This window comes from Pongo abelii, chromosome 15, assembly GCF_028885655.2.
Source record: "Pongo abelii isolate AG06213 chromosome 15, NHGRI_mPonAbe1-v2.0_pri, whole genome shotgun sequence".
In the NCBI taxonomy this organism is placed as follows: domain Eukaryota; kingdom Metazoa; phylum Chordata; class Mammalia; order Primates; family Hominidae; genus Pongo; species Pongo abelii.
The window spans coordinates 110,386,911-110,400,289 of NC_072000.2; the positions used below are offsets into that span (position 1 = coordinate 110,386,911).

At 56.2% G+C, this 13,379-nt stretch overlaps 3 gene segments (V, D, J or C); all 3 read right to left on the minus strand.

Moving 5' to 3' along the window:
• The window catches only part of LOC100937468 (Ig alpha-1 chain C region-like), a 189,317-nt gene that overhangs the window by 167,001 nt on the left and 8,937 nt on the right, over window positions 1–13,379 (minus strand).
• The window catches only part of LOC134760151 (immunoglobulin heavy constant gamma 1-like), a 102,419-nt gene that overhangs the window by 79,851 nt on the left and 9,189 nt on the right, over window positions 1–13,379 (minus strand).
• LOC100938028 (immunoglobulin heavy constant mu-like) overlaps window positions 12,211–13,379 on the minus strand; it is a 478,283-nt gene continuing 477,114 nt past the window's right edge. The window contains 2 exon segments of the C gene segment in view: window positions 12,211–12,732; window positions 12,912–13,229. Of these exon segments, the coding sequence occupies window positions 12,338–12,732; window positions 12,912–13,229 (713 nt within the window).

Sequence of the window (13,379 nt, forward strand, 5' to 3'; positions counted from 1 at the left end):
TGGGGGTCCTCAGGGGTCATGAGTTTCTAAGTGTCCAGGGCCCATCCACATAACAGCAATCACTTCAACAGTTTAGGGTGCCAACGGCCAACTAGTTATTGGGCAATAGGTGTTTTGATAGCCCAGGGGTCAGAAAAAACCTGGTGTCTTTGTCTCTCTCTCTTCTTGTTCCTCTTTCTCCTTCTCCTTCTTCTCTTCTCCTCCTCTTCCTAAAAATTTTTTAATTGACAAAAATTATACATGTTTATCATGTATAACACAATGTTTGAAATATGTGTACATTGTGGAATGGCTAAATCCAGCTAATGACCATGCTTTATCTCACACGCTTGTCACTTTTTGTGGCAAGAACACTTAAAATCTATTTTCTTAGCGGTTTTCAAGAATACAATCCATTGTTACTAACTACTGTCCCCATGTACAAGGGATGTCCTGAACTAATTCCTCCCAACTGAAGTTTTGTGCCCATTGACCAACATCTCCCCAGCCACCAGTGCCCGCTCCCTGGCACCACCTCTCTACTCTCTGCCTCTAAGAGTTTGCCTTTTTAATCTTCCAAATGTAAGCGCGATCATGCAGTATTGCTCTTTCTGTGCCTGGCTTAAGCTTAGCATAAGTGTCCTTCAGGTTCATCTACATTGTTGCCAATGACAGACTTTCGCTCTTTTTAAAGGCTGAATCGTATTCCATTGTGCCCCATACGTACCACATTTTCTTCACCCGTGCATCTGCTGAGGGGTGCTTAGGTTGGTTCTGAATCTTGGCTTTTGTGACTAGTGCTGCCTGAGCTTTTGGAATCATATCCAAAAATTGTTGCTCAGACTAATGTCATGGAGTTTTTCCCCTATGTTTTCTTCTAGTAGCTTTATCTGTTCAGTTAAACCTTTAGACTGTTTCCTTTTTTTTTTTTTGAGGCACAGTCTCACTCCGTTGCCCAGGCTGGAGTGCAGTGGCACAATCTCGGCTCCCTGCAACCTTAACCTCCCGGATTCAAGCGATTCCCCTGCCTCAGCCTCCCGAAAAGCTGGGATAACGGGCATGGGCCACCATGTGCTAATTTTTGTATTTTTAGTGGAGACTGTGTTTTGCCATGTTGGCTAAACTGGTCTTCAACTCCTGACCTCAGGTGATCCACCTGCCTCGGCCTCCCAAAGTGTTGGGATTACAGGCGTGAGCCACCGCGCCTGGCCTAGACTGTTTTCAGTTGATTTTTGTGTAGTTTCATTAGTCTGCACATGGATATCCAGTTTCCCCAGCACTATTTATTGAGGAAACTGTCCTCTCCCCATTGTGTTTTCCTGGTGCCTTTGTTGAAAATCAATGGACTGCAAACATGTAGATTTATTTCTGGGCTTGCTTTTCTGTTCCATGGGTCTGTGTGTCTGTTTTTATGATACTGTTTTGATTACAACTGCTTTATAGTATGTTTTGAAGTCAGGTACTGGGATGTTTCCTGCCTTGTTCTTTCTGCTCAAAACTGTTCTGGCTTTTGGGGTTGCATTGAACTCCTCTTTTTACCTCTTCCCTGCTTTTCTCTCCCCCCCTCCCCTCTTCCTCTTCCTCCTCCATCCCACTAAAACTGTAAAGACATTTCTAGGCCACACAAAACAGCCCCTGGCTGCATCTGGCCTGTGGATCACAGTCTACAGGGTCATGTCATAACCCTGGTTGTGTCTGGCCTGTGGATCACAGTCTACAGGGTCATGCCATAACCCTGGCCTGTGGGTCACCGTCCATGGGGTCATGCCATAACCCTGGTTGTGTCTGGCCTGTGGGTCACCGTCCACAGGGTCATGCCATAACCCTGGTTGTGTCTGGCCTGTGGGTCACCGTCCACGGGGTCATGCCATAACCCTGGCTGTGCCTGGGTCAGGTGGGTCCTCCAGGTGGGGCAGTGCAGACCAGACCTGAGGGCTCAGCTGCTGAGGTCAGCACATCTCAGGCACCTCCCATGAAGGGTCATCTTTAACTGGATGCCCTTCAGGCCCCAGGGCAGGAGGCCCTAGCCTGTCTGCACCCCGTGTTGTTGTGGGAAATCGAGGTGCCAGGAAGCAGCGCCGTGGTCTGAGTAAGAGCACTTGGCCGTCTTCTTGGAGGCTGCCCAGGGGAAGGCCCCTCCACCAGCAGACGAGGCCGTGGCTTGAGTGACTTGGCTCCAGAGCTGGCCGCCAACGCACTCAACTTGTTTTGTTGCTGAGTCTCCACTGCCCATGAGGAGGGTGGAGAGGGACAAATGCAGATGCCTGGGTCAGGGAGCAGCTGCCCTCACCTTTCTCATGGGAAGCTCTGGCCCCTGTGCTGTGTCCATCTTCCTGCATCTGATAGGCCCACCCCAAGCCTAGGAGCTAGGTGTGTTTAGAGACGGGAATGTCGTGTTTCTGCACCTGCAGAGTGGAGGCAGATTCTGGCCCAGGGTGAGGGCACCATGGCCACTCATCCAGGCAGGGGCCACCAATGGCTGTGCCATGCCCTTGTCAGAGCTTGACCCACACCCCAGAGGGTGGCTGAGGGACAGTCATTCTGCCTGTTGGTCCAGCCCACCTCACTGCTGCTTCTCCTAACAGCTTCCTGCCCTACTCAGAGAAGGTCAGGCACATACCTGAGTTCTCCCGAACACTGAACCCATCCCCCCAGCCACATGGACATCTAAGGCAGGTCAGAGTCACAAGCCTCAGACTTCTCAGATGAAGTTCCTGGTGAGGACCCTCTTTCCTCTGCCATTTTGAGGTGCTAGGCAGGGTGAGGGTGACAAGCAGGCTAGCCACCAGGACCCAACACTTGGAGAGACCAGGCCTGGGGCAGGTGGGAGGCGAGGGTCACGGGGAGGGGCTGCTGCAGCTCAAGTGACCTGTGAGTCTGCAAGCCGGACTGCCTCGGCAGGGTGGCTCTATGTGAGGCTGCACTGAGAGCCCATGCCTCAGCTCAGCGAGGCAGAGCTGGGTCCATGGGCCAGGGAGCTGGCCCAGGTCTGCTCTGGGAGTCTGCTGGCTGTTTGGCATCTGCTGGTCCCCAGACTGGGGCTGGCTGGCAGTAGGTGTTTGTTAGAGGTCAGTTCAATGTCCCTCTCCTTACCAAAGTGTGTCTTGGAGACTCAGACAAGGAGTTATGAAGGGCTGCCTGGAGGAGGCAGCTGAGGAATGAGCAGGTGGGTGGGGTGGAGTGTGCAGGGAAGGGGCTTCTCACCTGTGTTCCTGGTGGTGGCTGGGGGTGTGGTTGCCTTGGCGAGGCTGCCCTCTGCTTGGGGTTGTGCAGTGGGCACTGAGGGGGCCTGTGCCTTTGGAGACTCTGAAATCCAAGGAACAGTGCAGGTGAGGCTGAGGGCAGAGGGCATGGATGTACCAGAGGCTGGGTTGTGGACAGGCAGGTGGGGGACACAGGCAGCCAGGCAGGCAGAAGGGAGGGGCCACAGCATGAGGTGGGAACTTGGCTGTGGGAAGCCCACTAGACAGGCCACCTTTGCTGAGCAAGCTGCCTCCGTGCACACTGGGGGAAGGGTCTGGAAGGAAAGGGATCTGAGTATTAGGAGATGGGGCTGCAGAGAGAGGGAGTGGAGGGGCTGAGGGAGAGGGACTGAGATGGGGAGGGTCTGGTGGGGTGGATACAGGGTGAAGGGAAAGGATGTGCTCCGAGGGGAGAGGTGGGGGTTGCCTCACAGCCCAGCCCTTGCTTCTGTCTTTGTGGTCAGGCCCTGAGTGGAAGGTGCTGGGAGTCCTGGGGGGCCCTTCTGGGTGATCTCCGGTGCTACCTACCAGGCCAGCGGAAGATCTTCTCCTTGTCACTCTTGCTGGGGGTGTGCCGGACGACACATTTGTACTCGCCTTGGCGCCACTGCTGGAGGTCGGTGGAGAGCAGCCTGCTTGTCATGTAGTAGCTGTCCTTTGTTTTTGTTTCTATCTCAGGGAAGTTCCTCGCAGGCTGGCTCTGTGTCCCCATGTACCAGGTGACAGCCACAGACTTTGGGTGGTACCCAGTTATCAAGCATGCCAGGACCACAGGGCTGTCATCCTTTGGGGGTTCGCACCGTGATATGATGGGGAACACATCCGGAGCCTTGGTGGACACTGGAAGACAGACACAGCGGGAGTCTGAGGCTGGAGGGTCTGAGGACAAGGGGCAGGGCTGGGCAGAGGACCCTGGCAGCAGGGTGACAGGGAAGCCAGGGAGAAGGGGTCCAGGAGGAGTGCCCGGGGTGAGCAGGGCTGACCAAGTGGCCCGTGCACACAAATGCCCCTGCTACCGCGCCTGTGCCGTGAGTCAGAATAACTGAGTGGGACCTGTGGCTTTGTGGACCCTGGGCTGCTGTTGCCGAGAGCCCCTGGAAGGGAGGGGTCTTCCCTCCAGAGGCTTTGGTGCCCCTCTGGGCATTCCTGGGACCTCCACCTTCCCTGCTGCCCCCAGTCTCTCTGGGAACCACTTCCCTTGGGCCCCTGAGGGGAGGAGGGGCACTCAAGCCTGGGAGCAACGGGCCTAGGGCTGTATGACCCCCGTGCCCAGGCCCCCAGCCATGGGTCCTCAGCTGCCCTGCAGGGGCCATGGGGTCCCTGTGGAGGGCCATGTGTCTGGCCCTCTGAGTGGCTCCAGAGGAGCTGGTGGGATTGGATCCTCCTCTCCCTGACTCCTGGCCCCAGGGGCTCTGCTGCCTGGGACAAACCCATGAGCTGGCCTGGCCCCTTGTAAGGGGTGTTACTCATGGACAGCAGGCTGTAGGGTGGCAGGTCCCAGAATGCGTGGCTGCCTGCTGGGCTTGGCTCTCAGCCTCACTTTCCTGGAGACCTGGGTACCCAGGGCAGCTGAGCAAGTGCAGGGTTCTTGCCTGGGTCCCTGGAGGCCCCAGGTGCTCCGTCTTAGTCTAACCTTCTACTCACACCCTGCCTCCACCCATGTCTTCCCACCACCACACTGACTGTCACTGCTCAGGTGGGGCCAGGTGTTCCTGTTCTTTGGCCTGGTACGCAAAGTCATCCGGTGTGGCGGTGGCCCCATCCTCCTTCCCTTCTGCCTTGGGGCAGAACCTGCCACCCTGCTTTCCCAAACTCTGGATGACCCTCCTCTTCTCCCCATTTACATCCTTTATCCTGGGATTTTCTGAGCAGGATTGTCAACCCATTGTCAACCCTCCACATCCTAGGCAGTATTCATGGCCCACCTCAGAATCTTCCACCTGAACAGTGTGTTCCTAATTCCCTTCCTCGAACCACCTCTTGGACCTCTCTGGGCTGTTTTCACTTTTCCCTGAGGTTCTGGGATGTCAGCCCTGCCAGGCCTCCCTCTACAGTACCACTGGTGAGACACTACGGATGGGTCTTGTTATGGGTTGAGTTGTGTCTCCAAATAAATGGATGTGTTGAAGCTCTGACCCGTGGGGCCTCAGAATGTGCCCTTCTTTGGAAGCAGAGTTTTGCAGATGCAATCAAGTTAAGATGAGGTCACGGTGGAGGCAGGTGAGCCTCTGACCCAATACGGATGGTGTCTTTATGCAAAGGGGAAATTTAGACACAGACAAGCACGCAGGCAGAATGCCATGTGAAGGTAAAGATGGAGATGGAGGAGCTGTTTCCAAAAGCCAAGGAACACCAAAGCTTTCCAGCAAACCAACGAAAGCCAGGACAGACGCCTGGAACAGATTCTCCCTGCCAACCCAGGGGAGCCGACGCTGCCCACAGCTTGATCTCAGACACCTGGCCTCCAGAAATCAGAGAGAATACATTTCTGTTGTTTCAGCCATGCAGTTGTGGTACTTTGTTACAATAGCTCATAAGAAACTAAAACAGATTTTGGCTTTAGAAGTGGTGGCTTAAGAGAAGCAATTATGACCAAGTCCCCTTCTAGTGGAAATAAGACATCAAATACAAAGTTTTAAGAGAAGCGAATGCAGCGGCGGCTGCCTGTCTCTTACCAAGTCGGGTGCCTGGTCACTGTGAGCCTTGCAAGGCTTTGGCATGGAATCGTTCCTCCAAGTCCATTAACAAGGGCTGGGGCCTGAGCAGCAGTCGGCCCAGTGGCAGAAGCCACGCATCCCAGCTCTGGGTAGTCTGGGGAGACCCAAAGCCCAGGCCGGGCCTGGCGGCCACCTTCCCAGAGCCTCCGCTAGGCCAGTCCTGCTGACGCTGAATCGATGATGCCGAACAGAACCTGTCCTTCTAAGGTGTCTCCACAGTCCTGTCTTCAGCACTATCTGACTGAGTTTTCTCTTATGCCACCAACTAACATGCTTAACTGAAATAATTCAGGATAATGATTTATTTATCTGGTTTAATCGATACCTAAAACTGTGGAAATGAATTTGGGATAGGGTAATGTGTAGAGGTGAGAAGAGTTTTCAGGTGCATGTTAGAAAAAGCCTAGGTTTCCTTGAAGACGATGGTAGAAATTTGGACATTGAAGGTGATCCTGGTGGGGGCTCAGAAGGAAAGAGGAGAGCTACAGAGAAAACGTCTGTCATCTTAGAGAATACATAAATTGTCACAAACAGAATGTTGCTAGAAATGTGAATGTTAAAGGTGCCTCTGGTAAAGCCCCAGACAGAAATGAGGAACATGTTATTGAAAATTGGAGGAAAGGTGACCTTTGTTATAAAGTGGCAAAGCACTTGGCTGAACTGCATTCTGTTTATGGTAAGTAGGACTTAGAAGTGATGAACTTGGATTTTAGCTGAGGATATTTCTAAGAAAAGTGTTGAAGGCACAACCTGATTTCTCCCGACTGCTTATAGTGAAATGTGAGAGGAAGTGTTCAGTAAACAGGACCCACAACTTGAACAGCTGGAAAATTCTCAGCCTGTCCAATAGTGTGCTCTGGAAACAAGGCCAAGGATGTGTCTGGGCAACCATTTGTTAAAGAGATTGGAATCATGACTTATGGATCCAATCAACCATCTCAGCAGAAACCAGGAGTAGAGATAAGGTTATTGAGGATATAACTGTGCAGAGCTCTCTTGTCTGATGACTCAAACCCCCATGAATTTCATGGAAAGCTGACAAGGATTTTGTGAATTACAAAACAGCAGAAACAATGCCAGTTGGATGGAAGGGAAAGAAGACCAGAAAAAATGAAGGAAGGGTGACTTTGAGATCAGAGCCAAGGATGAGGAGGCTGTGGGGGCTCTGGCCACCACGGGCAAAGAGCATGGGGTCACCCCCATGTGCCTGGATGATGGAGCATTGAGCCAGGAGGATGAGCCTTGAGCCTTAAATCTAATGCAGCTTTCCCTGCTGGGTTTGGGCTTCCTTGGGACCCATGGCTCCTCTCTCCCTTCCAATGTATCCCTTTTGGAATAGGAATGTCCATCCTATGCCTGCCCCATCATTGTACTTTGGAAGCAGGTAACTTCTTGTCAAGTTACAAAGGTCCACAGATGGAGAGGAATTTCACCCCAGAATGAATCTCACCCTGGGTTTCTCCCACACTTGATGCAGGTGATATTTCGCTGAGATTGTGGACTAAGAGTTGGTGCTGGAAGGGGTTAGCCATCATGGAGATGTTGCTATGGGATGCAGGGATTTTGCATGTGAGAAGGACATGATTATGGGGGGAGCGGAGGGCAACTGTTATGGGTTAAAATGTGTCCTCTATAAATTCATGTGTTGAAGTCCTAACCCCCAGGACCGCAGAATGTGACCTTGTTTGGAAACAGTCTTTGCAGCTGCAATCAAGTTCAGATGAGGTCACCTTGGAGTAGGGCAAGCCTCTGATCCAATATGACTGCTGTCCTTATGAAAAGGGGGAATCTGGGCACAGACAGCACATGGGGAGAACGCCCTGTGAAGACGGCACTGCTTCCACAAGCCAAGAGCAGCAGAGATGGCCGGCAAAGCCCAGCAGCAAGGAGAGAGCCTGGGACAGAGTCTCCCATGACACAGAGGAGCCAGCCCCGCTGAGGACTCCATCCCAGATGCCCGGCCTGCAGAACCAGGACGGAATAAACGTCTGTTGTTTAAGCCACGCACTCTGGGGTGTGTTGCCAGGGCCTTAGCTAATGGATACGGGTGTTGTCCTGAGCTGCCATCCCCACAGGCTGCACAAGGCCTCCCTGCCCCAGCCCATTGCAGTCTCCCCAGCCCCCTGGGTGTGCCTTGGGCAGTGTGGGGCCCCTCACTCCATCCTTCCCCAGCCTGGGAGGTTGAGCTTGTGATGAGCTACATGGGGTGAAGCTGGAGCGAGAGGCTGGGAGGCGACTCGGAGCCCGCGGTTGGAGGATGGATTTCCCCCGGGACTCACACGTGCACCTCCACCTGTCTCCTGGACATTCTCTCTGAGAGCAGGGCTGGTGCCAGCTCAGGGATCCAGCCGGGACAGAAGGGTGGGCCGGGTCCATGTGGAGAGCACATTTAGTGGGAGGGACACAACTTGTACCCAGCAGCCCCCAGATACCCATGACAGCTGGCTCAGAGCAAGTGCCAGGCTGCTCCTCAGAACCTGAAATGGCCTCCTTTTGGGCCCCCAGCTTATGAGCCCTCCCAAGACGCCATCCTGCATGCTTCCTCTGGACACTTCTATGGCCTTGGGGTCTGCCCAGTCCTTCCAGCCTGGTCCTCTCCCCCCAGCCACCTGCCTCCACCCTGGTCTCACAGCCACTGCTGTCCTTGACTTTGCCTGGACTGTGGGTCACCTCTGGCTGACTGCACCATGGCCAAGTGAGCCTCCCGGCATGAGCCCCCAACTTCTGCTCGGCTGCCAGCTCTGAAAAAATCCCCTGCTCTTTGATCCCGCTCCCACTTACCTGGGGAGTCATTTTTCGGCACTGGCCAAAGCCTGGCCACCACCTGCCCATCTTCAGGGTGATGGCAGAGACTTGTCCTCCCCACTATGCATTCCCTAACGGCTTCTAAGGACGACACGGTCACGCCCCCCAGTCCTCATCCACAAGGGGATGACACTGGGAGCCTGAGCATCTGGGAAATGATGAGGCCCTCGTGATGGGCTTAGTGCCTATATGAAAGAGACCCCGAGAGCTCCTTCACCATCTTCGGCTGCGCGAGGATGCAGAGAGGAGGCGCGTCTCTGAGCTGGGAATTGGCCCTCACCAGACATTGAAGTTGCCAGCGCCTTGATCTTAGACTTCCAGCATCCAGAGCTGTGGGAGGCAAATGTCTGTTGCTCAAGCTTTGCAGCCGATAGTGTTTTGTGATAGCTGCCCGATTAGACTAAGACACTTGTTCACCAGAAACTTTTGCTCCAACTTCCACTCCCCTGCCACGCGCGCGGCTGCTACCCCACCCCTGCGCTCCTGTGGAGGGCGAGGCCCTCACACTGTGCAGACAGGCCCACATGCTCTCGAGGGCTCAGCCCACACCTCCTGGATCCCGGTGGCGTGCACCACACATCACGAAGGTTTGGGGCAAGGCCAAGAACTGTCTGGGCTTGCTGGAAACACTGGCAAGGTGACCCGGGCAGTTGTAGGCATGTGAAGCACACACGGAGGCCCCTGAGGCCTGAGCCCCAGTCTCCCAATTCAGGTTGTGCTTGGGGGACCAGGCCTGGAACCCTCTCCTGCTCAGTCCCCTTCCTTCCATCAGGCTGGGCATGCCCCTAGTCTGAGTCTGGCCCACCTGCTCCTGCGGCCCCTTTCCTGGGCACATGGCTTCCTCAAAACCCCCTGCGCTGACCCAGCGCTCTTCTCCACAGCTCCCTTTGGAACTGGGGTCCCCCTTGAGATGCCCATGTAGCATGAAAGTTTTGAAAAAGAAACAAAAACCCTCACCAGAAAGCAGTTTCATGGATAAAATGTGCATATTTATTTCAGGGCAACAAGCGTATACACAGCAAAGCGGTGTGGGGTAGAGCCCACCTCGTGGCCTGCACGCCAGCCAGCCCCTGCCTGTCGAGAAGGAAGCCTGTGTGAGAGCACACAACGGGAGGCCGGGCAGCGAAGAGCAACGTGCCAACAGGCCACGCAGGCCAGGACCCCAGACCCGGAGGCAGCGCCCCTTTGAGTTCCTCTTTCTGGTCTCCGATGTTCTTCTGTTGGGATCATTTCACCTGCGGGCAACAGAGACAGTGTGAAATGCTTTCCCCATGGTCGGGAAGGGAGCCGGGGCAGAGGTGACCCAGTGGGGTGATGTGGGGGCCTCCGGGCTAGACGTCCAGCCCAGGCTGCTCCCTGGGCCCCACACTCGCCCTGCGCCCTCCTCCCTGTGCCACAGCCGTGCTACCTTGAACAAGGTGACGGTGGTACTGTAGAAGAGGCTCAGGAGGAAGAGGACGATGAAGGTGGAGGCGGTGGCCCACAGGTTCTCAAAGCCCTCCTCGTCGGCGCTCACCTCCCCCTCTGCAGGAGACACAGCACGGGGGAATAGGGTCAGGCTGGGGCGGCACCCAGCAAAGCCCCCCCGGGGCCCATCCTCTAAGCCCACCCTTGGCCCCAGGCTGTGCTGCACCCAGGGGTGGGGAGAGCAAGTGCAGGGGGGCTCAGGCACTGTCCAGGGCATGGGCTGGGTCCCCGAAAGCTGATGCAGCTGGGGCACAGGCCGAGGCTGGGCAGGGCTGGGACTCTGAGGTCTTTTCCCAGGACCCTGGGGTGGCAGAGAGAGCGTGGGGGATGCAGCACACAGACACAAGGCGGGGGCCGGAGGTCGGGGCACCAGTGGAGCAGCGGCCAGCATGTCCTGACTCTTCTGGAGGAGGAAGCAGGGGATGTGGCCCTGCCCTGTGCTGTGGGAGGACTGAGCTGGGGGGTGCCCGATCCTCACCCCCTCACCAAGGCCCTGACTCTCCAGCTCCCTCTTGGAGCAGAGTCTACATGGGGACATCCTGGCGGACTTGTCCTACCCTGCCAGGACCCAGGGAGCAGACGGAGACCTGAGCTCTACAGTGGGATGAGGACATTCGGGGGGTTGCATCCCCTGCACAGATGGGCCCTTGGGAGACACCTGGAGCCCAGGACTCCAAAGGGCCAAGAGTGTGGTGGGGACTCGGAGGTGGCCCCAGTTAGAGACAGCACTGTGTATTGGGTGTGGAGACCTCACTCGGGCCCTGCCTTCCCTGCTTGGGCTCGGTCCTTCCCGGGCTGCTGCTGTCTGACCTTGCCTGCTCCCTGCTGTGGGTTGGGGAGCAGGTGGTATTTGCAGGGGCTGACTTGCTCCAGCTCATCTCCTGAGGCCTCCTGCTAAGAGGAGCAGCCGCCCAGGGCAGCCACTCTGCCCTCTGGGCCCATATGCTTAGTCACTGCCTGCTCTCGGCACATGGCACAGGCCCTGGTTCTGCTCACCGGTGAGTGTGGGAGCTATCTGCTGCCTTCATCAAGAGCCTGGCCTCAGCAGGGGTCACATGCTATCCCTGGGGCCACCGCTCCCCAGGCAGAGCCCAAGCTGGGTGCCATGGCAGCACCTCCAAGCAGAGACAGAGGGACAAGCAGAGCCTGGGCCCAAAGCCCCGGGGCCAGCACAGCGCAGGGAGCAGACTGCTGCAGGGACAGAGTACTCGGCAGGGCACCAGGAGAATGTGGGCGGGGGCTGGCCGGCATGCACACATGTTGTGCCTGTGGGTGTGTGCGTGTCTGTGTACACGTGTCCATCTGTCTGTTGTGTGCCTGTGGGTAGACATGTGTGTGTCCACGTGTTAGTGTATGCACATGCTCCTGTGTGTCTGTGTCAGTGTGTCTCTGTGTGTGCATGTGTCCATGTACTTGTGTCTATACATGTGTGCGTGTTTGCATGCACCTGTTTGTGAATGTGTGTGTCTGTGTGTGTATGCCTCTGTGCTAGTGTGTCTCTGTGTGTGCATGTCCTGCACATGTCTGTATGTGTCCATGTGTGCACACATCCGTGTGTGTGCCCATGTGTGTGTGTGCCTGTAGTCAGTGTTCTCTTTGTGTGCCTGTGCATGTTTATACATGTGTGTCCACATATGTTTGTGTGTGTGTCCATGTCTGTGTATGTGTGTGCCCATGGGTTAGCACGTCTCTGTGTGTCCATGTGTCTGTGTGTCCGTGTCTGTCCATGTGTGTCCACACATGCCTGTGTGCTGCCTGTATACATGTGGCCTTGCTTTCAGCTTTCTTTCTGGAAGCAGTAGGAGGAATGGCAAGTCTGAGGTCAGCCTACTGTGAGCAGCTGCAGGGAATTCAGGGGTTCCTAGAAGCCACTGAGGCACGCAGGTGGGTGAGGCAGGGGTGGGGGCTGTGGAGGAAGGTGTTCTGCAGGGGAGGCGCAGGGTGGGTGCAGCACAGCTGCCGCCCCAGCAGGCCAGAGCATCGTGCACTCAGGACCAGTATCTTTTGAATGGATCTTTTTATTTCTAATTTTATAAGATGCAACATCTCACCCCGTTGACATGGTTAGTTTGCATGCACACACACAGAGCGGCCGGCCGCCCCGAGCCTGTGGGCAGGCCAGCAGGGTCAGTAGCAGGTGCCAGCTGTGTCGGACATGACCAGGGACACGTTGTACAGGGTGGGTTTACCGGTGGACTTGTCCACGGTCCTCTCGGTGACCCTGTTGGGCAGGGCCTCATGGGCCACGACGCAGGTGTAGGTCTCCCCCGTGTTCCAGTCCTCTTCGGACACGGTCAGGATGCTGTGGGCGAAGTACCGGCCTGGGGCCTGGGGCTCAGGCATCGGGGCGCTGGTCACATACTTCTCCGGGGACAAGGGCTGCCCCCTCTGCATCCACTGCACGAAGACGTCCGCGGGAGAGAAGCCCGTCACCAGGCACGTGATGGTGGCCGACTCCCGCAGGTTCAGCTGCTCCCGGGCTGGTGGCAGCAAGTAGACATCGGGCCTGTGCAGGGCCACCCCTGTGAACACAGATGGTGGTGAGGGCGGGGCAGTGAGGGGACCGGCCTGTGGGCTGGGGGTGAGTCTGCTTTTCCCCAGTTGCCCAGACAACAGGGGAGTGAGGAGTGCTCTCCACCATGCCCCAGAGGCCAAGGGAGGTCCCAGGGAGTGCAGGAAGAGAGGCAAGAGTGGGGCCTACCCTTGGGCCTGGAGATGGTCTGCTTCAGTGGCGAGGGCAGGTCTGCGTGGGTCACGGTGCACGTGAACCTCTCCCCGGAGTTCCAGTCGTCCTCGCAGATGCTGGCCTCACCCACGGCGCTGAAGGTGGCATTGGGGTGGCTCTCGGAGATGTTGGTGTGGGTTTTCACAGCTTCGCCATTCTGGCGGGTCCAGGAGATGGTCATGCTGTCGTAGCTGGCCAGGTCTGTGACCAGGCAGGTCAGCTTGGTGGACTTGGTGAGGAAGATGCTGGCAAAGGATGGGGGGATGGCGAAGACCCGGATGGCTGTGTTTGGATCTGGAGTCAAGAGAAGGGAGTCAGAGGTGGAGCAGGTGTGGATGTGGGCGGAGGCATGGTTCCCACCCAGAGAGTAGCCGCTCCCTCTGCCGAGCCCAGGGGTCCTGCCGCCCGAGCCCCTGCCCTTGGCCGCCCTGGGAAGCCAAGGCT